A 25,708-nucleotide genomic window follows, 5' to 3' on the forward strand; every position below is an offset into this window, starting at 1 on the left:
ACACATTCACTAGGCGCTGTGAGCTCAGCAGTGAGAGCCACCGGTGTGTTCTCCGTAACAATAAGCGCGTCACAGTGTAAACAGGCGCTATGACTGTGTTCACGTACAATTCCAGAAGGAAAGGCACAACTTGGCAAAAAATTTTTTTTTTTTTTTTTTTTTTTTTTTTTTTTTGGGTCCTAAAGTCAGGTGCAATAACTAAGACAAAACTTTGGGTAACAGTCTTGATCCACGTTTCAATAAGGGCCTTCCACACGGCGGGGGAAAAAATCCTCAGCCCCAACGTTGGGTCCTTCTTTCTCCCTCCTCATTCAACCACCAGAGCAATGTTTCAGCATTTGCTCTGCATTATCACATGCACAAAGGGGGACTTCAAAAAAGAATCAAAGACATCGTGAATGTCTACCTGTTCCCACCAATGAACTCTTAGGTTTAAGACAGGGCCTGGGAATACTTCAGCGGTCATAAAATAGGGAAATAGAGACTATGGCTACTAAAATAAAAAATAAATGAGGTAGATAAATTAAAGCTTTCACACCCAGGACTTGCCTGTTTCAACTTCGCTGGCCTTCATGCAACTCAGGGAAAAATAAAAATCTTCATTATTACTTGGCATAAGTTGCACTGGGGAAATTGGAAAAGAAAAAAAGAAAAAAAACGAAAGAAAATGTGAGCCTGTGATAGGAAGTACATACACCCTTCCATGAGTTTCTTCTTGAGAATGAGAATGCAGCCCTTGGATAGAGTAGGCACTGGCGAGCCACATCACATCCCCTGAGAATCCCCGCACAGGTGCCACCTCTCCTGGCGTCAGGGAAGACGAAGGCATCTGGACGTGTGGGGAGTAGCTGGCACGCTTGGGGCTTCGAATGAACTGTCTTTAAATAAGCAGCAACACACACATCGGCTCCCTAAGGACTAAAGTAAGTCCACGCGAGGGCGTCCTACTTAAGGTTCTGAGGTTGAAGCAATTTTGTTCATTCTAGAACCTGAGGATTTTTGTTTTTGTTTTTCTGTTTTTTTAAAGTACATTCAAAAACAAAACAAAACAAAAAAGACGGGCATAGGATTGGAGGTCATGTAAAAAAGGTCCCTAAGTAGAGGGCAGACCATCTCCATTCACCTGCACATGCACATATGGTTGCCCTGGAGGCAAGTGTACCCCCCACCCAATTAGGCTAAGTAGTTGTCTCTTCCGCCAGGGTGCAGCAAGTTCCAACTGTTCCACCTAGAAAGAGGCAACAGTCTTTGGAAAGTCACTCTAGGTTGTACAAAGCTTCTACGTATACATGTAGTTTGTCGCAAGTAACAAAGCTACTTTGCAACACCCGCTTCTTTCCAAAAGAAAAAAAAAAAAAATTCTAGTCTGTTTTGGTATGCCTATTGTTGTTTTTCAATTTTTCCTTCTTTTGTTTTCATCTTTTTTTGCAAAGCAGCATAGCAACAACAATCGTGATTGTAGGACTGCCCAAGGTCGAGGTCACAACCGTAAACATCATTTGCATATCAGAAAAAAAGAAAAGAGGAGGTGGGTTCTTGAAGAAAACCCAGAACCAGAACCAGCCCAGGGACCAGCCGTTTCACCTGGATGGCCGCTTGCTGCTGGCAGGCAGGTCCTCCCGGGCTTAGCTCACGGCGATCTTGTTTTCTTCCAGGAAGTGAGGGAACTGGTGTTTGGCGACGCTGTCGGGAACTCCCGGCTTTTCCACCTCGGCACTGCCGCCGGACTGGGAGCCATCCAGCTTGGAGACAGTGGCGTTACTCGCCACGGAGCTGGCCCCCAGGGAAACGGGCAGGGTGGGAATGCCGCCGCTCTGGATCACGGAGATCTCGTTGTTCTTCATGGCCAGGCCGCCATTGAGCACGCTGGTGTACTGGTTCCAGGCGACGGGGTCCACGCGCACCGAGGGGGCCAGGATCTCCTTGGGAAGCATGTCGGAGACTCTCTTCCCGTCTGTACCCAACAGGGCCATCGTGTTCTCGATGGCCATCTTCCTCCCGCGGCGAGCCGAGTTATTGTTTGCCCCGTGTGTCATGTAGTGGACCTGCAGACAGGACAGAGTTTTCAGCCAATATTCTACTGCTCCCTGAAACACCAAACCAGCCTGTGCCTGGCTTTGGTTCTACCCAAAGAGCATCTCAATATGCTTTTGTGTTTAGAAAGTAGATTATGTTAAAAAAAAAAAAAAAAAAAAAAAAAAAAAAATCAAATACAGGGGGGGGGAAGCAGAGGATCTGGCAGTATCTGGCCAGCGCTCCCGCCTAGAGCAACTAAGGCAGTGGGTGTGTTCTCGTCTCTGCGGTGTGCACTCTGCACACACCTGCTACCTGCCAGGCACTGTTCCAAGTGTCAGGGCCAATATTTCTGCTATTCCACCTGTAATCCCAGTGGCTTAGGAATTGGGAGGCTGAGGCAGGAGGACTGCAAGTTCGAGGTCAGCCTTAACAATTTAGTAAGGTCCTCAGCAATTTAGCAAGACCCTGTCTCAAAATAAAAAAATAAAAAGGGTTGGGGTTGTGGCTCAGTGGTTAAGTGTTCCTGGGTTCAATTCCTGGTACCAAAACAAACAGAAATCCAGCTGGGAAAGCCACAGAAGGCCACAGAAGGTGGGAAGTAGATGCTATTCAATGAAAAAATTCCAAAGAAAAGACCCTACTACCTCTCGCTGATCCTTTCTTCAACCTGGATGCTTTCCATAATTATTTTTCTCCTGCCTGGATTTCAACTTTTCAAATCATTCTTTGCTTAAGAGTTTAAAAGCCCTTGCACAAGGTAGCAGGTTTCTTGGGCACTCGGCACATCTTTACTGACACCCTAGACACCAGGCCACCCCTTGGGGCAGAACGGAAGAGACTGGTTGTGCCTCACTAGCTGCTGCTGCTGCTGGCTGTAGCTGGGAAGGCTCTACTTTCAGAGCACTTGGGTTGTGCACCAGGACTACCCTGGAGTTCGTCATTAGTGCCATCCCAGTAGCCAGGGAGACTGAGCCACAGCAAGCTACCTGCCCAAACAACCAGGAGCTTGTACACCAATGAACCTTTTACTAGTTCTAGAAGGTGACGCAAGAGGCTGCTACCATGAAGCTCTTACCAACTAGATTTAAAAAATTAAAAGAATCCTTTTTGCAATATGTACTTTTAATTTTTAAAATGATGTGCATTCTCTTAGGTCAACTTTAAGGTAAGTTTCAACCTTAACTCTAACTATAAAGAAGTGAACCCATCTACCCGTGGGGTGGGAGAGAAAGATCCAGAGGGATGCACCTTGCTCAGGGTTAGACAGCAGCCAGAGGTGGGGCCAGGTGGAACACCACAGACCCCCCTGCCCATCCTGCAGGACTCCTTCACCCCTGACACGGGCAGCTCCTGCCAACAGCAGTAATACAGATCACCCTCTGGAAGGACCCAGCTTCTCAGCTCCACTGCATGGCTGTTAGCCTGGAGGTTAGTTTGTTTTAAACTCCAGTGCTACTGGACACATAGCTATATAATATGCATATTTAATCGTGGCATGTATCTCAACTTATCAGGCCCAGAAACAGAAGTCCACTGCTCATCAAGCCTGGATGGTTATGCCAACCCATAAATGATCACTGTTAGCACACAACTAACAACAAAGACATCTGTTTGTTTCCAGATTCTATGGATTTACTTAGCTTTTTTCTTTTTCTTTTTTTTTTTTGTGGCTGCACTGGGGATGAAACCCATGACCAGTCAAGTGCTACAGCCCCGGCCCTTAACTATTGTCAAAAGAAATTAGGGCCTATCCAACACTGGAGGGTAAAGTAAACTACCCATTCTGGATTAAGACAGGAGCATTAAAGTAACAATAAATCCTGTCTGGCTTCCACGTAGTATCCCTGATAAAATTCATCAATACTTTGAAATGAAAAAAAAAAAAAAAAAAAAAAAAAAAAAATCCAAGACCAATTAGACATGAAGCTTTCTTGTTTTCTTGTCTCACAGAATGCAAGAACTTTTCATTCAAGATGTTGTTATACAGAAAATTCACTTTTTAAAAAGATATTTCAAAAGCCATCATCTATGAGATGCGCTTTATACATCCCCTCACTTTTTATTTATTTATTTTTTTGGCAGTACAGGGGACGGAACCCAGGGCCTTCCACATGCTAAGCCAAGTGCTCTACCACTGAGCTACACCCTAGCACCTCCTAGGTCTTAAATGGAATTTATCGGGCTGGGGATGTCGCTCAGTGGTAGAGCATTTGCCTAGCATGTGTAAGGCCCTGGATTCCATCCCCAGTACCACACACACAAAATATTCCTTGGATGGATTTATCACGAATCACACCAATAAGGAGATGCCGAGCCCCACCAGAACCTACCCTGCGCGGCGAGACCCACCTTCAGGTTGCCTTTGGTGGTAAAAGCTCGCCCACAAATGTTGCACACGAAAGGCTTCTCTCCAGTGTGCGTGCGCTCGTGGATCTGAAGGGCACTGGCGGATGAGAAGTTCTTCCCACACCGCGTGCAGCCATGTTGCTTGGCCTGTCGGCGTGGCTGGGCCGCTAACAAAGGTGTCATGCCTGGGGACATGGTGGAGGGTCCTACAAATGTGCCAGGAACTTCAACTTTGACATAGGTGGGCTGAGCTCGAATAAACGTTGATGGGAGGCTGCTACGACCTAGTGTGTGAGGGGAAGAAAATCCAGACCTTTATCATCCAGCACCCACTCATCCTCAGAAACAAGACACCTCTGAAAACAACTGCCCACTAAACCAGTGGAGAAGGCTTACAGGAAGCGACACCTCACCAGCAGCTTGCCTGTGGACTGTTCATCTGCACAAAGAATAAATGGAACATTGACCGTTTCGGTATGCATCAGAGTGTGGGCAACCCAGGAATACACGTAACTCAAGTTCAAGTTTCTGCATCAAGAGTTACCTTTAAAGCATGCCCAGACACTACCTTTCTTTGATTCTATGATGCACCTGTTACCCTGTCTTACCATTAATGACATCGATACGTGCCCCAAATTGATACGTACATTTAAGACAGGTTCACCTTCCCCCATTCATAAACGACTTGTGACCATTCCATTAGGGATCAGGACCTCAAAATCAGGGAACTATAGTTCATTTCAGGGGCCAAAAAGCAGTGCCCACTGCTATTGGGATTTGCTTAAGATAACCCATATGTCGCCTTAAGGTCAAAGACAAAAATAAAAACCAACAAAAAGGATGCTTGTCCATACCCAATTTGCATAAACCACTATTAGTAAAAAGCCTGTTCATGGCTAGGACAGAGGTGGTTACTATGTCCCTCTACCCAGAAGTACAGGAAAGCTAATTGCCCTACAGAGGAGCTGCTTCGGGTCATACTCCGTGTGTAAAGTTCAACCCAGGTTCCTTTTTGATGACCTTGAGCCCACAATGGACATAAGTGAAATCCAAAGCTCTATCACCTTCCATCTCAGGGCGGCTGTTCTCGGAGGTCTCGGCCTTGCCCCCGGCATCGGGAGACCTGGACTTGATGCTTTCTGCTTGGCTATTGGCCGGGGACACTGCCTGGAAGGACAAGGTTTCCATGGCATCTGGGCTTCGGCTCTGATACTCCTGGTCGCCCATGAGAGAGGCTGAGTCGTTGGTCAGGCCGTCGCTCTCCACCGAGCCATTTTCTCGGCTGCTCTGGCGCTGCAGGCCCAAAGGGGCAGGACCCACTTTCGCTGGAGCATCTAGAGAAGCCATCACTGCGAACCCCAGGGTGGGTGAGGCCAAGTGGGTGCTGGGAAGGGGTGCGGGGGCCTTTGAGGAGCCAGCGGGGACATCCTGGGAGGTTACTTCCTCTACGTCAATGCTCTCAACTTCCTCATGACAGGTGGCACCTGCATTGCCACTCTCCCCGACCATCGTGGGCTCAGGACCTGCAAAGTCACAGGGGCTATCTGGCAGAGGCGTGTTGGGGATCTGGCCGCCCATGTGCATGCGGATATGTTGCTGCAACATGACTGCATTGGTAAACTTCTTCTGGCAGATGGGGCACGAATGCTGGGTCTTTACCGACGTGTTGGCCCGGTGAACCCCGAGATGAGTCTTCAAGTTGCCTTTGGTAGAAAAAGCTCGGCCACAGATCTTGCACTGGAAAGGCCTCTCCCCAGTGTGGGTGCGGTAATGCATCTTCAGAGAGCTTTGGCAGCTTAAGACTCGGTGGCAAATGAGGCATTCGTTAGGGTCGGTGGTGGTCTTGTCGATGTTCTCCACCAGCTGCTGTAACTTCAGCGTCTCGGACCCTGGCTCGGGGGTCCCACTCCCCTGGAAGCCACCAACCCTTGGGGAATTATGGCTTGGTCCCACCCCAGATAGTGTGGGTCCACCCTCACTTTCTGGAGAAGGCCCAGGCTGCAGGTCGCTGGGCAGTGGGCCACCCAGGAGGTCCTTGGGGTTAGTCCCTGGAGAGAGATTTTGAGGTAGCCCTAAGGAAGGGGTTCCTGTTACAAGGACAGGTTTGCTGTCTAAAGAGAGACTTGATTCATCTACAGGGACAGGGACAGAGAGTGCATAGGGGATGCCATTGCCTGCTGCCATTTTGTCCTGGAATTCAGCAAAGAGCTGGGGGTTGGCCTTCACCTGGGGGTGTCGGTGAAAGTGTACCTTGAGGTTGCCCTTGGTAGTGAAGCGGTGGCCACAGACAGAGCACACGAAGGGTCTCTCTCCAGTATGGGAGCGGAGGTGGATCTGCAAGGAGCTATCAGTCCCAAAAACCTTGCTACAGTACTTACACTTGTGCTTGTAGAGGACCGCCTCGTCTTTGGGTTTGACATCCACAGCGGAGATGTTCGGTGGCTTCCCTTTCCCTTTCTTGGAGGGGTCTAATGCCACAGCGGAGAAAGGACTCTGGAAGAGCACAGAACCTGGGGCCTGAGGTAGCAAAGCACTCGGGAGGCGAGACATGACGTTCGGGAGCACCCGTGACCCGTCGGGCTTCAGGGCAAAGGGCGTCAGCCCTGGGGACAGAGAGCCGGCAGAGGAAGGGACGTTGGCATGAGGTAGCTTGGCTTGTTTCAAGGCATCCAGAGACAGACCTTGGCTCCCGGCCTTCTGGCTGAGCAACGCCACCGTGGCGGAAACCTGCTGGGACATGTGGCTGCCCAAAGTCTTCAGGGAGTCGGCCCCCGCCACGCCCGAGTGCAGGGCGTGCGCGGCCCACATGTTCACCTGCACGCGGATCTGCTCGGTGAGCTGGATCTGCTGGAGCTGCTGCTGCTGCAGGCACAGGATCTGCTCCAGGACCCACGGGATGCCGTGGGCGCCCGGCGCTGGGGCGGGCGGCGCATCTGCGCTGCGCTGGTTCACGGCCACCTTGGTGCCCCGGAGGGCCTGCAGAGTCACATTAGTGTTGGCCACTTTGCCTTTGGGTAAATAGCTTATGTCCTGGGGTGCAGGCGGCAGGGCAGCCTCTGCCTTCAAGTACAGGACCGGCTCCGCGCCCGGCTTCTCCTTCACGTCGCCCGAGCTGCCGCCGCTGTTCTCCCTATGACCATCCTTACTGCCTGGGCTGGGGGGCTGGTGGCTCAGCATGGCCCTGGAGAAGTCCTCAGAAGGCACGGGCCCCTCGCCGTCACTCATGATGAGGACAGGTGAAATTTTAGTGCAATTCTTCTTATGTTCCAGGAACTCAGAGAGGCTGAAGAACTCGGCACAGCACTTCTCGCAGATGTGAGTATCCTCCCGGCGCAGCCGCTTCACTGTGCCCTTGTCCCCGCTGGCTTCATCGCCACTGCCTGGGAGGTTCATTGGAGCACCTGAGACAGGAGAGAAAGAGCTTAGACTCTGCCCAAGAAAAGGACACGGGGTGACACCTTGGAAAGAACCACGACGTGCTGTGAGGGGCGCTCCTGGGTGTTCCTAGGAGAAGCCTGGGTCCGGGAAACAGAGGCACCCAGAGTCGGGAGGAACAAACCAGGCAGGTGTGGGGTGAATTATGTTCCCCCAAAATATGTGGCCCAGGGCGCAGTGGCAGAGCACTTGCCTCGCACACGTGAGGCCTTGGGTTCCAAACCCAGCACCTGTGGCAACTCCCCCACCAATCTGTGCACGGGACTTATCAGATAAGGTCCCTGCAACTGTAACGAGGGGGCCCAACCCTCATGTGGGCATCACTGATTGAGAACGGACAGGGAGAGTTAAGAAGTATATAGCTCTGTAAAGGCAAAGGCGGGCGTGGATTATGTGGTCATGCGGTCAGCAGATGTCTCTCCCCCGGAGCCTCTAGAAGGGACCAAACCTGTCATCACCCACATTTGGGCTGGCCTGGCCTCTCTATCTGTGAGAGAATAAATGTGTTGGTTTGATCATCCAGTCTGGGGTAGCTGGTTATGGCAATCCTAGGAAACGACTCTAACTTACTCGATAACCCCCATCCCAAGCCCCTGCACCTGTCCGAGTCAGCTTGCAGAGGCAAACAGACACAACGAGGTCCATGACAAGGACATTGAACTTGCTCAGATCATGGCTGCTGACCTGACTTTGGCCCACAGGAAGTGAAAGGCAGTCAACGACTCATTCAACCAACACACGGAGCACCTGTGCAACAAAAGCTTAATTAAGGGTACCAGCAATTCTGATGGGTGACGCTAAATTCGTTTGGAATACAGAGCACAGCATACTTGGGTGAACTGAAATAGGAAAGACAAGAATATCCCGGAATATCTTCATATGAGGGAAACACTGAAAAAGTCTGCAACGCCCAAGGAAGACATGAACGTAGAAAGACTTCCCTGATCTCTCAGATTATGAAAAATCCATTGCAGTGTCTTGACACTTAGGACTTTGGAAAGAACAGAAGCCATTATAGAATTGAGAAGTATGGAAGTAGGGGAAAGGAGTGACGGACCCCAACACACATGCACTTACAACTTCTATCATAACAGAAGTTGTAATAGAATTAGAATTCTAATTTTCTGATATTAAACAGACGATCCCCAATCCAGGATTCTTCAGCTCATTATTTTTTCAACTTATGACAGTGCAAAAGCAACACACATTCAGTACTTGGAATTCTGCATTGTGACCTTTTCCTGGAAATCCTCTCTTCCAATTCTGGGAACCCACAGAATCACCAGGGGCAAGTCAGATCTCCAGCAGGGCAGCATGGCGTGGCTAGGCCGGGATGCTTGGTCCGTTGGGCATAGGTACTGCATTCTCCACTCCCGACAACTTCAACGTACCGTGGGTTTATCGGGATGTAATCCCACTATGAGCCAAGGAACATCTGTGTACAAAAGCTAAGTCCTAGTTTGAGGCTTATCTTCTTAAAAATGACTAACCTGTGGATTTGGGGGGTAAGTGGATCCTACCCAGATCAGGGTTAGAATGAGCATACACATTCTAATTCGCCTTATAGGACTGTGCTCCAGCCAGAGGCCTGGGTCCTAGGAATCTGGAACTTGGGGAGGGGTCTCCGACCAACTCCCTGCCACCCCATCAGGCAGGCTCAACCCTAAGAAGGCCCTAGAGCTTGGGGCCTCGGGACAAAAGACACATCTCAGACCCAGCACCTCTGGGCTTGTGAACCTAACCCACACACATATTTGCACAAGCACACAAAGATCCATGTATCAAATATATTAAATGTATTAAAGCGAAAATGTTGACAGCAGGGACAAAGGTAAATCCTGGTCTACCCACAGTGCAAAAAAGAGGCATAAGTTCTGTTTGCTGCAGGAGTCAAGCGACGTAAGCTGCAGAACAGGACGTAACATGACTTATTTGTTTAAAATGCAGCCTAGGTATGATGTCGACACATAAATAAATCCAGGCAAGGCAAGAATCCGCACCACTTTCAAATAAACGCTTACTTTTTATGTTAGTAAACTTGTAGCGATCATACTTCTTAAAACCATGGATTTTGACTGAAAAGGCTTCCAATAGTTTGGAGGAAGGCTGGATCTTGAACAGCCTTAATAAACTGACTTCATTCTTACCAATTTCAGACTGAGTAATAACGTGAAGTTTTGCGAGGTGTGTGTGGGGGGCCAGGGTCAACAGCGCCCAGCAGGTCTGGCTTGCTAGTGTAACAGGTTTGGTGTGGTGGGCTTGTCCCTCAGAGCAGTCTGTGAGGTATGTAAGTAGAAACCTGGATTCAGTGAAGTGATGAATTCAGTTAGAAAGACTGCCAAGGTCACCCAAGCCCACCTCACCAACCACGCTTCACCACCTACAGCATGTACTGTGGACCTGCCATTTATAACTATTTTGTCTCTCACAGGAAAGTCTGGGGGACAGTGTTGCTTAGGAAGGTGGGTCTGGGATACTTGTTACTATCATTTCTGAAACTCCAGAAGTGTCCCCTCCTTCCAACACGCATACATTTCCCCTTCCCTTCCTTTCTTTGTGGCACTGGGGCTAAACCCAGGGATGCTCTGCCTCTGAGCTATATCCCCAATTCTTGATTTTTCACTTAGAGACAGAGCCTGCTAATTTCCTCATGTTTATCCGGAACTTGCAATCCTCCAGCCTCAGTCTCCTGTGTTCCGGATTAGACATGTGCCACCATGCTGGGCTTTGTGTGTTCCTCCTCCACTCAGTTCCCTGCAGTCCTGGGAATTGAACCCAGGGCCTCATGCCTGCCAGGCAAGTGCCCTACCACGAAGTTACACCCTCAGCCTCAGGAAGTGTAAGGACGTGATGCCACAGGGCTACTTCAGGGACGGTTCCATTCGGTGGGCACAGCACAAATACTTAAGGTCTCAATACCACTCAAACTCAGTTCCATATCAAGAGTCAAGTTAAAAAAAAAAAAAAAAAAAAAAGAGTCAAGTTAAAAAACAAAAGCAAAAAAAAAAAAAAAAAAAAAAAATCTCATGAATTCCCAGATCAACAGTATCCACATGTACAATTCTGGAGTTTGAATGTAGTGCTTATGGGCATGTAGTGTGTGTATGTGTGGGGGGGGGGGGGGCGTGATAACTGGACCGATCTTTCTGGAAGAGCCATTTGGGGAACTATGTGTAAAGAACTTTTTAAAAAGTTTCTCTGGGGAGAAGACACCCACAGGGTAGCGCACACAAATGGATGCAGCTTCTTCGGGAGTTATCAGGCCACATCTTCATTTGAGCGTAATTCTCCTTTGACTCAGCAATTCCTTTGTTAGGAATTTACTTCCCCTAGGCAAGGGTATTTCTTGCAGCATTTCTCTTACTAACAACACAAATGGACACGCGCTAGACCATCAGGAAGTTTCTGGTTAAATGAGGATACACAAAAGATGAACACATTGTATCCTACCAAAACCAAGTAGACCTTCCTCCCTAGAACAACTGCCCAAGAGTTATTTTGGAAGAGAAGTAAAGGGAAGAGAACAGGATGTGTATACAATGTGCTCCCCTTTGGGCTCACAGAGAAAGACACAAATATGTACACGGAAAAGGTAAAAATGATACAAGAGAAAGTTGCTGGTATCCACCCCCTGGAGGGTGGATCCAGGAACTCAGTGGAAGAGAAAATGCTAAACTGTATCCACCTTTGCCCCACGGCTTCCTTTAGATGGGCATTAAACACAGGCAAAACCGGCAGCCTCTCCTGGGGCAAGCTAACTCCTCATGTCGCCCTCCCTGTGTCTCTTTTGCTTCTGGAGATCCAAAGCTCCCACAAAAATGTCGAGCTCTCCACGCTATTCTTTAGGGCCCAAGCAGACTCATTTATCTTCAAATCCACTTACAAACAAGCATCTTCTCTCCCATTTTGTAGATGTGGAAACTGAGGCTCAGAAATAATTAAGTGGCTCAAGGTGACATACAGCTAAGCTACATACAGAAAAGCAAGTACTGAATTCTTAGATACTAGTCAAGGAGGACAGTAAGACAAGGGACTTAGCCCCCTGCCCCCACCGTGGTACCGGGGATTGAACCCAGGAGTGCTCTGCCACAATCCCAGCCCTCTGAGACAGGTTCTCTGTAAACTGCTGAGGTTGGCCACAAACACATGATCCTCCTACCTCAGCCCTCTGAGTAGCTGGGATTACACACGTGTACCACCGTGCCTGCTATAATTTCTTCTAGATCAGTTTCTTAAATTTTTATTTTTAATACTTCAAGGAGGTTTTTTAATAGTTTCCCCATTTACCCTCGCCATGAAATTTTAATATCATAAATACACATACTGTGGTTCTTTGGAGTACCACAAACCAGACATATCAATAAATGCTTTTGTCCCCCTCCCTGGTAAAGATTTTATAGCTTCGGGAGTGATATTCTCTCACTGAAGGTACATTCCAAAGCAGGGTTTTTTGCTGTTGGGCAGAGTGCCGGGGATTGAACCCAGGGCCCTGTATGGGCTGAGCACGGAATCTATCACTGAACCACACAAACCCTAGCTCCTGAAGCAGGCATTCTTTTTTACTTTTTTAAAAATATTTTTTTAATTGTGGATGGACACAATACCTTAATTTTTTTATGCATACTGAGGATCAAACCCAGGGCCTCGCAGGTGCCAGGCGAGCAAGCGCTCTACCCCTGAGCCGTGACCCCAGCCCCTAAAGTAGGCATTCTTAAGAAGGGATTCATGAAATTAGGAAAAAATACTTTCGTTAAGAACTGAAAATGGCCATTTGTTTTAACTCAGCATGTGAAGAACACGCCACAGTGGTGTCAGCAGAACCTGAGACACTGTCACAGAAACTGCACATTTTCACATGGCCTTACAGTTGGTGCACCGACCTGTCAGTTCGGCGGGTTACCTGACCGGATGCTGATCTTGCTCGTTATTGTATTAGTAATTGTTAATTACTGTATTAGTTAGTACAGGCCCTGGGTGCAAGCAGGGGGATGTGCTCCAGGAACCAAAACTCATGCACGCGAAAGCCCCTTATGTGGAGTGGCCTGGCATCTGCACATAACTTGGACATCCCTTTGCACACTTTGAATCCTCTCCAGGTGACTTATAATACCCCTAGTACAGTGTAAATGCTGGGGACAACATTGTACAGTGTTGCTTAGGGAGAAAGGTCAAGAAAAAAAAGCCTGTGGATGGTGGACCCAGTTGCAATTTTTTCCCCAAACACTTTTGACCTGTGTGTGGTTGCAGATGCAGAACCCGCAGAAATGGAAGGACCATTTGGGGAACTACACTTCAGTATAATTTGTTCCTTGGCATCCTACGTATTTTCAACGTGTCGAGAAGGCCTCCACAGCACAAAAAAGGTTAAGTTCCTCCGCTGGAAGGATCCACCGGTTCCCAGAGTGATTTACAGCCCGAAAACCAGCTGCCTTCACTGTATACACAAGCCGGGCTCTGCTGCAGCCTCCGAGCCACGGCAACATCCCACTTGAGTCTTAAAACAGCAGCAGTTCTGTTTGCCTGTGCAGTAAAAAGTACTTCTGCATCCACACCTCCACTGGAACATACTGGAACGTATTTGCCAAGGAGCAAGAGGACTCTGTTAGGAACAATGGCTGGGTATGCTTAAGTTAACCCGAAAGGAAAAAAGCAAAGTTCAGAGGGATTACACAGCAACTCGCTCCTCCATCCCTCCACCCCACCCCCACCCCGAATTTTAGGAATGTTATCTCTCAGCATCTAGTTATCCAATAAGTTGGAAGAATGCAGTAAACCCAGCAGGGGTCTTAGATTCAATCACTGCCAAATGGATAGAAAATACTCCTGGTATTGTGAAGGAAGAAAGTTAATCTGCTAGAGGCCAATCAAATTCTGGAGACGCTAAAACGCTTAAAAATTAAAACCTGTGTATCTTGATAGAAGCATTATGACTCGGGCTTATCTGCTTTCTCATTCCTATATTAGAAGAATGACAAGGAGCAGATTATCTAAGGCACACAACATCTCGGCCTACCCTCCCCCACTGCCAAGATAAGAGCTTACCAAAAAACAAAAGGAAATTATGTCCCCAAGCGTTGAGAGTCAGCTGAAAGAACCCTGCTACCAGTTTAATTTTAATACTTAAAACTTGTAGACAGCAAATAAGATGCCAATTTACATTTCTACTTAATTAAACATTTTAAAAAGTTTCAATCAGTCTTGGATCAAAGTCCAGGGGGGCTCCGTGGAAAAGGGAGAAGATGGGTAAAGGCTGTTAAGGTGTGTGATCTATCTGCTCATGGAGGTTAGAGACATGCCCCATTTTGAAATTTGCAAACTCCATGAGGGCAGGGGGCTTTGTTCCCTCCTGGGGATCCTTCCAGAATGAAACCTGACATGGGTGTGGGGGGAAAAAAAATTTTTTTTTTTTTTTTTTTTTTTTGATGACAGTGACTAGCAAGGCAGTTCTTGTCTGGATTTAGAAGCTTTTAAACATGTTTAGAGTTTTTTTTTTTTTTTTCCTCCTTACAGAATCAAAAGTGCAATAGGCTAAAGGTGCTGAGAAAGGGAGCTAATTTCTTGAATTCTTTCCCCCATCATTTTTTCCAGGGCAGTAAGGTCCAGAGAAACCAACCAAGCACCAACATATTTTCCAACTTGCTTCCCCAAGGCCTCTTCAGCTAAAGCTTGGAAGGGCATATTCGAAAAATTGAGAGGTTGATTACCAAACCCAGCCAGCTTCAAACACTAGGCAAGGCTTTCTCATCTTGGAAAGAAGATAACCCCATCCCACCACTAACTGCTCCAAGATCACAACAAACAGCAACTCCTTGGATTTAGGGCAAGGCAAGGCTAAAAAAACAAGCAGGCCAGGCCCCATGGGCAAAGTCACCTCAACCTGGAGCCACAGCTGGTTGTGAGCATTAAAGACACTGTACTAAGGTCCAGACTGGGTCTACCACACAGTAGGCTATTGTCTCCGTGGAATTATTTCAATAAGCAGTACTATGCCTTCCTGACACAATAGTAAAACTAGGAACATTTTATTTTTAACAAAAATTACTGATCACATTCCCAACACACTTCTACCACTGAAATCATCTAGATAACATTTTATCACCCTTGTATAAGGAACCGAAAAGCTCAGGGGGAAAATAAATGAAGGTAGCCTCCTGTTCACGCCACTGAAGCTCAAACAACCAGACAGGAACATGGCCCCTGCGCTAATGCCTTAAAAGAAAAAAACCACCACCAACTTCCCTGGCACCCACCAACACTTCACATCTCAAAAGAGGAAAGGCTAACCATCTCCAGCCTCCCAAAATGGTTCCCCAGCCCCTACCTACAGGGAAACTCATGAACCAAACAAGTGTAACTGAGTTGAACACAGGAGTTAGGCCTCCGTTCTTAAAGTTAAGGAATGTATTAACAATGCAATTTATTTTTAATGAATAAAAAAGGGTTGTGGGCAAATTGCAGTCCCCTCTCCCTTTTGGCAACTGAAGTTGGCCTGAAACCTTACTAAAGCCAGTGTAGGTCATTTTAGGAAGTTACTTGAAACTTGGGAATCTTAATCGTTGATGGTTGTAATCCAGTTTAGCACAAAGGGCATTTGAAACCCTTTTGAGAAAATGCTAATTTTCCCTAAGTACTGTTAGCTCCCTCCCCGACCACCTGCAGATTTTTTGATCTGCTAATTATTACCCGGACTTCATTTTCCTCCCCCAAAAACAGCAGTCTCAAATAGCGTGGCAAAATAAAGCCGGTCCAATTTCTTAAAGTCATACCTATCATCCATAACGAGATTGGTCAGATGCAAAGTCCCACTTGGGAAAACTACCGTCCCAAAGCGGCAACTGAGGGTTCTGCAAATTCATACTAGGATGGAGGAATTCTTTCTAAGAATTCTAAAACCTCGGGGATGAATAGCTGGCACAGACAGCACTGGCGGAAGTCACTGGCAGAAATCCCCCTGGGGTGCCCATCCTGGGTCTAACCCAGCACTCTCTGAAAGCCCCCCCAGGCCGGCCCCACTCACCAGGTGTGAGCCAGTGTCTGCGCTGGGACCCGCCTCCCAGCAGAGGGCTTGGCTTCAGAACCCGCCTCCAGGGGGCGACAGCGCGCAACTCAGCCAGGCTGGTTTGCACCAACCCTGTGGATCAATAGCGAACTCCCTCCCAAATCGCAGTGGGAGCGCACAAGCAGGCCGGAGATCCTAACCCAGCTCCGCTAACTTAAACTCCAGCCAACGTAAATTCGGAAGCCCTCCGGTAACAAGCTTTCCCGAAAAGGTGCAAAGCCCCACTTGTGCGCGCCCACCCAAAATGAAGGGGGAAGGGGAGGTCAGAGCAGGACCAGGGGAGGGGTCAGCGCCAGGAGCTCGCCCCTCCTCTCCGGAGGAAGCAGGCGGGCCGCGGGTTAACCCTTTTGTTCCAGGTGGGCCAGGCCACGAAGCCTCTCCACGCTCCCCCCAGCCCCCAACCAAGGCACAAAGGGAGTCCACCCCCGGCTCCTGCGCCCTCGAGTGCGCCCTGCCCTGACCATCAGAAGCCCCGAAAACTCACAGCCGCCCCCTTGGGCAAGTCCGTATTTTTCATTTACCCTGGAAATTTTGTTTAGGGAGTGGGGGGACGCGGTGACTTAGTTTAACTATTATAAATCTGGAAAATTACATTCCTTCCCCAACAAAAAGGAGGGTACGGGAACCAATAAGTCGCACCGTCTTCTCCGGACAGCCAGAGTCGGAATTGGCCTCTTGGTGTCCGTGGCTGCCACGCACAGCCCATCCACTGCTGGGAAATTAGAAGGCAGGCGCTGAGAAGGTTGGAGTGCCCCCTCCCCCCACGCATACGGCTCAAAATTTATCAGGCGACAATTTGGCGGGCCGCGACCGAGAGGAGATAGTGGGAAGGCGACTCGCTCCTAAGCCTCCTCGGCTAAGTGACCGGGAGAAGGGGAGTTTGCCCCCGGCTCCCGGCCGCACTGGTGTCCCGCACTCCTCTGGCCCCGGAGGCGCTGGCCGCGGAAGCGTGGGCCGGCTCAGCCCCGGGAACTCGCTCCGGCCGCGACCGCCCAGCCCCGGCCCGACTTGCCCCTTTCACCCCGCGGGCGCACGTTTGGAGAACCCGGCTCCCCAGAAAAAACGTGCCAGGAGCAAGGCGGGTGCACCACCCGGGGCTGCCGCGCGCCGGCTGCCCGGTCCCCTGGGGCCAGCACCCCTCGGGTTGCCGCGGTTATTTTTAGGAAGTCGGAAATCAAAGATGGCTGGAGGTCAGGCCCCGAAAGGTTAGGGCGAAGATCGGAGGCGGCGTAGCCTCGGGGAAAGGCGAACACCGAAAAAGGGAAAAAACGCGAAAGGGGCAGTAGAGTGCTCCTCCCCACCAACTCGCAGGGCGCTCCTGCCCCTTCCACTGCGCGGGTGGCCGGCACCCCAAGCCCTGCGGGTGGGCAGAGGTCGCGCCCCCTCCCCCACTTGGCCTGGGAGGGGCGCGTGCAACAGATCGCCCTCCTCCGGGGGGTCTTCAGGGGTGCGCCCCTCCTCCAGCCTCCTACAAAGGCCCCCAAGGGGTGGCGGAGAGGGAGGAGAGCCTTGGGGTCTCTTTCTTTTAAAAGCGGCGCCAGAGAGGGAGGGGAACCGAAGTTACCGCGGGGGGAGGTTACTAGTTAGGGGAGTGGAACCAATTAAGAAAGAAGCGGAGGACCAGGAGAGAACCTCTGGGGCGAGCGGGCGACAGCAGAGAGTGGGGGTCAACTTCACAATAAGAGCGGAAAGAGCCGAGGGTGGAACTTACACGAGAAGAGGAAAAAAAGTGTGAAATCTGCACGGACGGGGGGAGGCGGGGGAAATGAGGCTGCCTCCCTTCCCTGAAAGGGAGTCCCCAGAACCGGGTTCCAGAATCTGCGCTGGAAGCCGCCAGCTCCCCGCAGCCCGCGCCCTCGAGGGTCCCGCGAAGGTCCGGGAAACTCCAGTGCGGCGGCTGGCGCTCCAGCCCCACTCACCCGGCTCCCCCGCCGCCGGCGCCGCTGGGGCCGCATCTGCAAACTCTGGGGTCGCCTGCTGCCGCGGCTGCTCGCCCTGGTCCTCCTCCGAGTTGATGTGCTGGGGTTTCGCCTGCTTGCGCCTCGACATGGTGCGAGCATCGGGGCGCCGGGAGAGCCGCGGTTATTTGCCCTCTCCGCCACAAATTCCTGGAGTTGGGAAATTTACCCCCCTTAGGCCCGAACGCGCATGTCCCAGTAATTATTATTATCAATAATGCATTGCGATTTATCATGAGCCCTGACAGCTGATTGGCCTGGGTCCAAGACCTCAGAGATCATTTAAATAAGCCCTCATTGATCAGGGAGGGGCGAGGCATTCTGGGCTTTGTAGTCCGGCCCTACATGTGACAAAGGCGTGTTCATCAGGGGAACTCAGCTAATTAGCATCCGGGCTCAGATTGGCTGGGGCGTGGACGAAATCAGAGGGGATCCATCCTCGCTCCAACTGTCTGAGTCCTTGGAGAGGAAAAGGGGAGAATGTATACTACCAAAAAACGAGAGGCGTTCATAAAAGTTTTGGAACAGGGGTGTTTGGTAATGCCCTCCAAAAATTGAGGTTGATATCCACCAGCTGATGAGGGAGGTCTTCTCACAGTGAAATACTTGGGTTCAATCCCTATGTCTACAAACAAACAAACAAACAAAAAACAAAAAACAAAAAAAAAAAAAACAGAAACCCTAAGACGTGACCTGTATGGCCTTCGTCTTCTTGATTGACCCGTTTAAATTGCGTTTAGAGACTGCGGAAGAAGGGTGACTGGTGCTTTATTCAACTTCCACTCATCGCAACTCTTAAAGTGGCCCTCCAGCATACCAGTTCACATAACCACTCACCATTGATTTATCTTCTTTAAACGCTGAATAATGCCCCCTTCCGCCCCCGGATTCATATTCACAAGGATTGGTCTGTAGTTAAAATGTGAACTTGGATTTTTTTTTTTTTTAACTTTAAAATGACTGGTTACTAAATATAGAAAAGACAGATTAAAAGAGCATAGTTACAGATAATATCAAAATAGCAAGCAATTGCATTTTTCTCCCATGAGCCCCAAGTGTCTTGATAACATCACATTTTATTACTGAGACAATGCTCTTAAATCTCCCATGCAATCACAGTGGGCACTCTCAGAGTAACTGGGTGTTATTAATTATCATTGGGTTTTTTTTGCAATGTAGACTTTATTACAGAAAAGATACATATTTCAGAGTGTTTGTACCACTCACATGGGGGTGCCTGGAATTTTCTAAAGGTAGGTGTGTGTGTGTATGTGTGTGTTTACACCAAAAACCTACATAAATTTAATTTGGCCCAATACCTTGCACAATGTAAATGCTCAATAAATGTTGAATGAATGATGAAATCTTCATTCTTCTAAGTCTGACGTTTCCATGATGCCTCTAGGCATGCATTTCTATTTGACATTTACTTCATTGTAAGGGACTGTGCAAATATAACCCTTCCACATTTGTGCATTGCATTTTCTTGATTAGTTATTCTGCAAGTTCTCAGCTTGTAAGAGGTGCTTGCAAACTCATCAGGCATGCAAGCGAAATAAAATGCTGGGCTCGTAAATGTGTTCACCTGGGTGTGTGGACAATCCAAAGCAGAAAATGTCAGCCTGATCACGTTTTTGATATTGGTGCTATCAATAAAGCCTTATTCAAGAAAGACTAACTTCGATTTTTGAACCACCGCTTGAAAGTGTTATATATAGTTTATGTAGTTTGTCTAAAGTGAATAAGATGGAATTATAGCCAGTGATGGAAGAGGATACTAAGAATGTGTTTAATACTACATCAGAGTCGTTTAGAGTTCTGCTGCTGAGTAAAAAGGCTAATTAACTCCTGCCTTGCCGACTAATCTACTGATATTCCCAACACCTTTTCTGTGTAAGGTAGCGTGGCAGGAGACATAAGTTACAAACCTAAGTGATTGTACAACAGGTTTATAGCTCAACGCATGCTAGAAGTTTAAGGAAAACTTCATGTACAGTATGGTTGTTGGTATTTATTTTAGTAGGTGGTAATTAAAATATGTTACCCATTTCTGCTAAAATTGTAGCACTTGAATCTCCAAGTGATGATGATAATTGCTGGTAAATGTAGCAGGCTGCACAAAACGCACTTTCTCTTTTTAGCTTCAGAAGGAAGATGCTGTTGTTTTCTCTGTTTTGAAAATAAGGAAACTGAGACCAAAGGACATGAAGTGGCTTAATCAGGAAGTGGCTGAGCTTGGAGGATCCCCAAGTCCGACTCCGACTTTCTATGACATTTGGTCCCCGTCATCCAGTTACAACTGGCCATAGACCCGGCAGGGAAACGAGAACAATTGTGAAGGAGGAAATCAAAACTGTCCTGGGAAAACCTAGGGATTTGGAAGTCACTCCGACACGTGACCAGAAGTTTCCCTCAAGTGAAAACCGCTCATGAATGTCATATCCAGAAAAGGACACAGTCCATGTTTTGCATATACCTTTAACAGGACAGCCACAGCCAGGAACTATGGGCAGAAAAGGAAGGAAGACCCTGGAGCACAGAGAGGGGTGCACGGAGAGCCAGGACGAGGAGAGTCCCTAACCAAGTTTCCCATTTCATTGTTCAGCAATCCCTAAGCAGCCTGGGTGGCAAGGGATTTAGAGAAGAGAAATGATCTGAGGCCAGGATGATACTAAACTACTTAATGTCTTTTGTTAGACAACTGAGTTTTTAAAGTCCAGTCCTTTTCATTGTTTGTTCCAGAAAAGAATTTTGGGGAAATGTGCTTTTTGATATATTTTGCAGCGGTCCGTGAATACTGAGGCTTTACTCTTTCATCCTCATTAAAAGTCTTTATTTTTTTTTCCATTTCCATTTCACTGATGGGGAAATGAAGGCCTGTAGCTTGCTCGGGCCCTGTGAGCACTAGCAGATGTGTGCTGAATTATGAATTCAGGAACTTTCTGGTTAAAGCAAAAGTTCTCACTAGAAGGCCGAGCTCCGTCTGTCTACAGAACTCAGTTTTTCTTCCTGCTAGGCGATGTCTTCCTTCCTGCGCTTTACCTCCCTTCGCCTGGCCCACTCTCAGTTCAAATCCCACCCCCCAGCCCCCCAAAAAACCAGCCTTCCTCCATCCAAACTAGGCACCTCCTATTACCGCGGTGCCTACAGAAGCCAGTTCTCTCCTTTCATAGCATATGCTCTAATTCAAAATTTGAGACAGATGTCACTGCCTACGGACAGTCCCTGATTTAGGATTTGATGTACGATCTTTCCACTGTATGATGGTGTGAAAGCATCAGGATTTCTGTCGAAATCATGCTTCAGAACTTGAATTTAGAGCACTCCGGTGTTCTCCTGAGGTGCTGGGCAGCCACAGGGGACCCCAGCTGCCTTTCAGCCACCAGCTCAGGAGAGTAAAAATGGACACTGTGTAGCCAGTGTTTTTGGATATTTTGTGTTCACATCCCAGCATACCTACAGAATGCCCATCTCTGTCTCCTGCTTCTGCTGAATTAAATGCAATTTTGACTTATTTATTTTCAATGTATCATGGCTAGATGTGACCCATCCTGAGTGGAGGGGCATAAGTACCCATCCCTTGTGTCATCTCTACACTGCAGGCTACACAAGGCCGTGCAGTGGACTTCACCACCATGTCCCGGGCACCTCTCTGTAGTAATGGAATTCAGAAGACCCAGCCAGGAAATATTAAATCAGTGGTGGATGACTTTGGGGGCCTGAAAATAAAATAGTTAAAGACAATGGTTGATAGAAATGTAAAGTGGTACAGCCCTTTACAGAAAACAGTCTGGCAATTTCTCAAAATTAAAAAAAGAATTGCCATATAACCCAACAATTCCATTTCTGGGTATATACCCCAAACAACTGAAAGCAGAGTCTCAAAGAGATTGTTTGTACTTGTGTTCATAGTGATAGTATTTACTATATTTAAAAGGTGGAAGCCACCCAAGAGTTCATCAACAGATGAATGAATAAGCAAAATGTGACCTATAATACGGTGGAATATTATTCAGCCTTGGAAAGGAAGGGAATTCTGACATGCTACAATATGGATGAACCTTGATATTATGAAATAAGTCAGTCATAAAACCACAAATACACATGATTCCACTTATATGAGGTACCTAGAAAAGTCAAATCCACGCAGGCAGAAAGTAGAATGTAATTGCCGGGGGCCTAGGTAGTAGGGCAATAGGGAGTTATTTTTGAATGGGGGTCTGGAGTTCCAGTTTTTCCAGATGAAAAGCCATCTGGATAAATGAGTGGATCTTAACTGCTCTCATTAGAAAAACAAAGAAGTTTGATAATAATGTGAGGATAGACATATTCACTTGCCACACATGGGTGCCTTTTTACTATGCATATCACATGACATTGAAATTTATTCTTTTAAAAAGGAATCTAGAGGGGCTGGGGCTGTAACTCAGTGGTAGAGCACTTGCCTCACATGTGTGGGGCACTGGGTTCAATCCTCAGTGCCACATAAAAATAAATAAGTTATACATTAAAAAATAAAATAAAAAAGGAATCTAGAGATTGGTTGACCAACAATGTGAATATACTTGACACTTCTGAGCAGTACACTTGAAGTTGGTTAAGATGATAACATTTTATACTAAATATGCTTTATTAAGATAAAATAAAAAGGCAATCATAAACTGAACTGTGACGTGCACACCTGTATCAATTGACTTAAAATCACTGAACCATACACTGACCATGAGTACATTTTACCATCTGAAAAGCACACCCAGATGAAATTGTTTTTAAGACGGTAGCTAAATATTTGGCCATGTTTACGGGACTGCAAGGACGGCAGCTGCATGGGTGTGTTTTCCTATGGAGGATTCCCAGCATCTCCAGCTGGAAATGGCTAAGTAGCGAGGTTGGGCCTATAAATCATGATCTGCGCCTGCCAGAGCCACCCCGCTTTGGGTCTCCGTTTGCTCATGCCAGGAAGCACAGCTGACTGACTTGGTAACTGCTGCTGCTTTGGTTCGGCAAATGCAAGCTTTGGGTTTGGGACGTATAGAGTGGCCTTCTCAACAGGGACCTTCCTCTGGGAAGCAAGGGGCTCATTGGTCGGGTCTCTGCCCACCTGCAAAGGACGGCTTCATGTCTGGAGCCCAGTCCTCAAATGCTAGAGATTTAGACGTGGAGCTCATGCTGCCTCTGTGATCCTGCTGAGAATTTAATAGGACTGACTTGTTATGGGGCCAAATGTCCACTCTGAGTGTCCTGGCCCTGAGCCCTCCTATTGGCATGATTTACGATTGTGGAGTTGGCTAATTGCAATAATCGCCACTTAACTGGTGATGTCCTCTCCCATTCCCCCTTTGGATATCTCCCTGCCATTTCATCAATTCCAAATTGGTATCGAACAATTTCTCACTCTAATTAGTCTTCCTAGTTGCACGGATGTTTTGAAGCCCACAGTTATGAACTCCCCCCACCCCCTGCCCAAAATGTAGGGTTTTCCAGAAAGTTCACTAGTGCAGGAATGGCTGTCAGGAAGCGTTCTTCCTGTTCTAGGTTCCTCAATGGAGGACCAGATGGACTGGGAAGAAGAGTTTGTGCTTCCGGCTTCTCTGTTCTCAGCCACTGGATTAGAAAGGCTGGTTCAGGCATGGGGTCCTTAGGCCAATCTCAGGCTCAAACATGCTGTGGAGAGTGTTGATTCTTTACATTCATATTGGTGCTTCTAAATGGGTGGCAGATTTGCCCTCTCCTGCACTGGGGGACATTTGGCAATGTCTGGAGACGTTTTTCGTTATCACAATGATCTAGTAGGTAGAGGCCTGGGACCATCCTGCAGGGCCCCACAACAAAGAGTTACCTGATCCAAAATGTCAATAGGGCCAGAGTTGAGAAAGAAGTCTACATTAGTGTGATTTCCAGGCCATAGTAGCATCTACCTGTTTGTTTTCGTTTAATAGCAAAGGACTTTCTAAAAAAAGCGTTAAGTATTAAATCACAATCCAGTCCTCTTATCTTCTCTTGGGAGCTTCTTAATCTTCCCAATTAAATTGCACCTCAGCATTCTGACCCTTTTCCCCCAAGATTGCACAACTGCGATCTTATATGTACCCGTGTCATGATTTGAGTCATTTAACTGCTTCCCCTGGAGATTCAAGAAAGATAACATTTTGGAATTTTGTTTATTCCTCCGAACGGGCGGGATACCAGAAGCCTTTCCCTCTGCGTTAAAAGAAATCTTTGTAAACATCTCTCACAATGTAACTTTTCACTCTGTGGATGGACTTTGACTTCATCAATCTCTGTCTTATATTTGAGTTCCTCGTCTTCATTCCAGAGGCTATTTTGGTGGACGTCCTTGTTGAAAGTTTGGATTTCTTCCCTCGAGACCCAATACCTTCCACTTCTCTGAAATCAGCGCCGGTGTTTCATAAATTCACAACTCTTGGGAGCTTTTTCCAGCGCTGCTGTATCATTCCCTCCCTGGGCTCTTGGGCAACACCAGAGCCTCAGTAACTGAGAGATCCAGCTAAATGGGTCATCCCGAAAACATGCTTATCAGGTCGCTCACACATTGCGTAAGTGGACAAGATAAATGTATAGATTTTCAAAAACAAGTCGAAGGGTCAATTGATTGAATAATTTTTGCGTTAAAAAGCTGTCCGTTTCCTTCCCTTTATACGCAGTTCTGAGTCATCCTGAAATATTTCTGTACTGACATCCAAAACCTTTCTTAAAGATTTTCTCCTAAATGTTTTTTTACATCTACCAAGCTCAAATCCTGTCCTTACCCCACCACCCAAAAGGCACCTATTGTGAACTTCATCTTTCAAAAAAGTTTTACTGAGAAGGCACTTCTGTAAATCTGCCGCACGTTCCTTCATTATCACAGAACTTAAGGAGCTACAAGCCCAGCACACTGGAAACCTTCCTGTCATTGATATCTATCTGTCTTTAAAATATAAAATATAATTGAAAATAAACTTGTCAGAGAACTCTGCCCGCCCCCCATGCAAAAAGTGAGACAGTTAGAGCCGGGCAATTAAGAATGTTGATTGGCACCCCGAGAAAAGTAAAGGGGTCATTGTTAAGATAACTGGCCTGTACACACCTCAGTGGATCTTGTGCAGAAGAGGACAGTCTTCTGACCACGAGAGAGAATAGAAAGTGCCCTTCTCTTTGTTTTAATGTGTGGAGAGATTTTAACTTCTTCCCCCAACACCCCAGGCTCAGCGTCTCAAGTAAACAAGTGACTTGGCCCCAGGTCTGGAGGGACAGGAGGGGGACCCCGCAGGCAGACTTGAGAGAGGGGGAAATGGAGGGGAATAAAGAAAAAGAGGGTGTGGGTGGGGGAAAGTGAAAGAAGCAAGGGCCAGGGAGCAGGTCCGCTGGGAGCAAGAGTCAGTTGCTGAAAATATCAAGAAGGTAAGTAAGTGCGCATGTATGAATTTGTGTGTTGTCTTTGTCCTCCGGGCCGTAGGAAGCTAGTTTCTTAGAGCAGGGTGGAAGGGCTGGGCTCGCTCTGTCTAGTGCACTAGCCCAGCAGGCCTGAGGCCCTGGGTGCACTGCAGGAAAAGAAAAAAAAAAAAATACTGCAAGAGAGCAAGGTGGACCTGGGTTCAAGGACAACCCAAGGTGGATCTTGGGTTTACAGTTTACATCCAGGATATAACCTTCGCCAGGGTGGCAGCCTCTCTGCCCTTAAATTTCTTCCCCCGTGAAAGAGGGGTCTGATCTCTCTGCTTGCTGCATTGCTGTGAAAGTCAGAAAGGATTCTTCTAGGGCCTCCGATGCGCTTGGTGTGCAGGACACGTGCTTTATCAAGTTGTTTTAGACTGCAGCGGGAATGTTTATCCAAGTTTTCTCATACTAAGTAGACAGTGATGGTTTTGGGGTCAGAGCTATTTTATTTACG

At 47.7% G+C, this 25,708-nt stretch overlaps 1 protein-coding gene across 2 annotated transcripts; it reads right to left on the reverse strand.

Moving 5' to 3' along the window:
* Positions 1–162: 162 nt before the first annotated feature.
* SALL4 (spalt like transcription factor 4) lies at positions 163–18,012 on the reverse strand. Of its 2 annotated transcripts, none has more exons than XM_079125568.1 (4): positions 17,776–18,012; positions 6,741–7,763; positions 4,366–4,646; positions 163–2,045 (listed from the first exon to the last, which is right to left on the reverse strand). In XM_079125568.1, exons 1-4 carry the CDS (start codon positions 17,903–17,905, stop codon positions 1,626–1,628), a joined length of 1,854 nt encoding a protein of 617 aa, XP_078981694.1. In that variant the 5' UTR covers positions 17,906–18,012; the 3' UTR covers positions 163–1,625. The 2 variants fall into 2 exon arrangements, with proteins under 2 accessions (XP_078981694.1, XP_078981695.1); XM_079125569.1 differs by having other exon boundaries at positions 5,427–7,763.
* Positions 18,013–25,708: the final 7,696 nt, after the last annotated feature.

This window comes from Sciurus vulgaris (assembly GCF_902686455.1).
Source record: "Sciurus vulgaris genome assembly, chromosome: 2".
NCBI classification, from domain to species: domain Eukaryota; kingdom Metazoa; phylum Chordata; class Mammalia; order Rodentia; family Sciuridae; genus Sciurus; species Sciurus vulgaris.

What these genes read in the sequence shown, in the direction of transcription:
- SALL4 (XM_079125569.1), bottom strand. Translation starts at nt 17,905, where the DNA reads ATGTCGAGGCGCAAGCAGGCGAAACCCCAGCACATCAACTCGGAGGAG. An exon ending in CAGCCGCCCTGAGATGGAAG is followed by an intron (nt 4,647 to 5,426) that starts GTGATAGAGCTT and finishes CTCACACACTAG; the next exon opens with GTCGTAGCAGCCTCCCATCA. An exon ending in CCACCAAAGGCAACCTGAAG is followed by an intron (nt 2,046 to 4,365) that starts GTGGGTCTCGCC and finishes TCCTGTCTGCAG; the next exon opens with GTCCACTACATGACACACGG.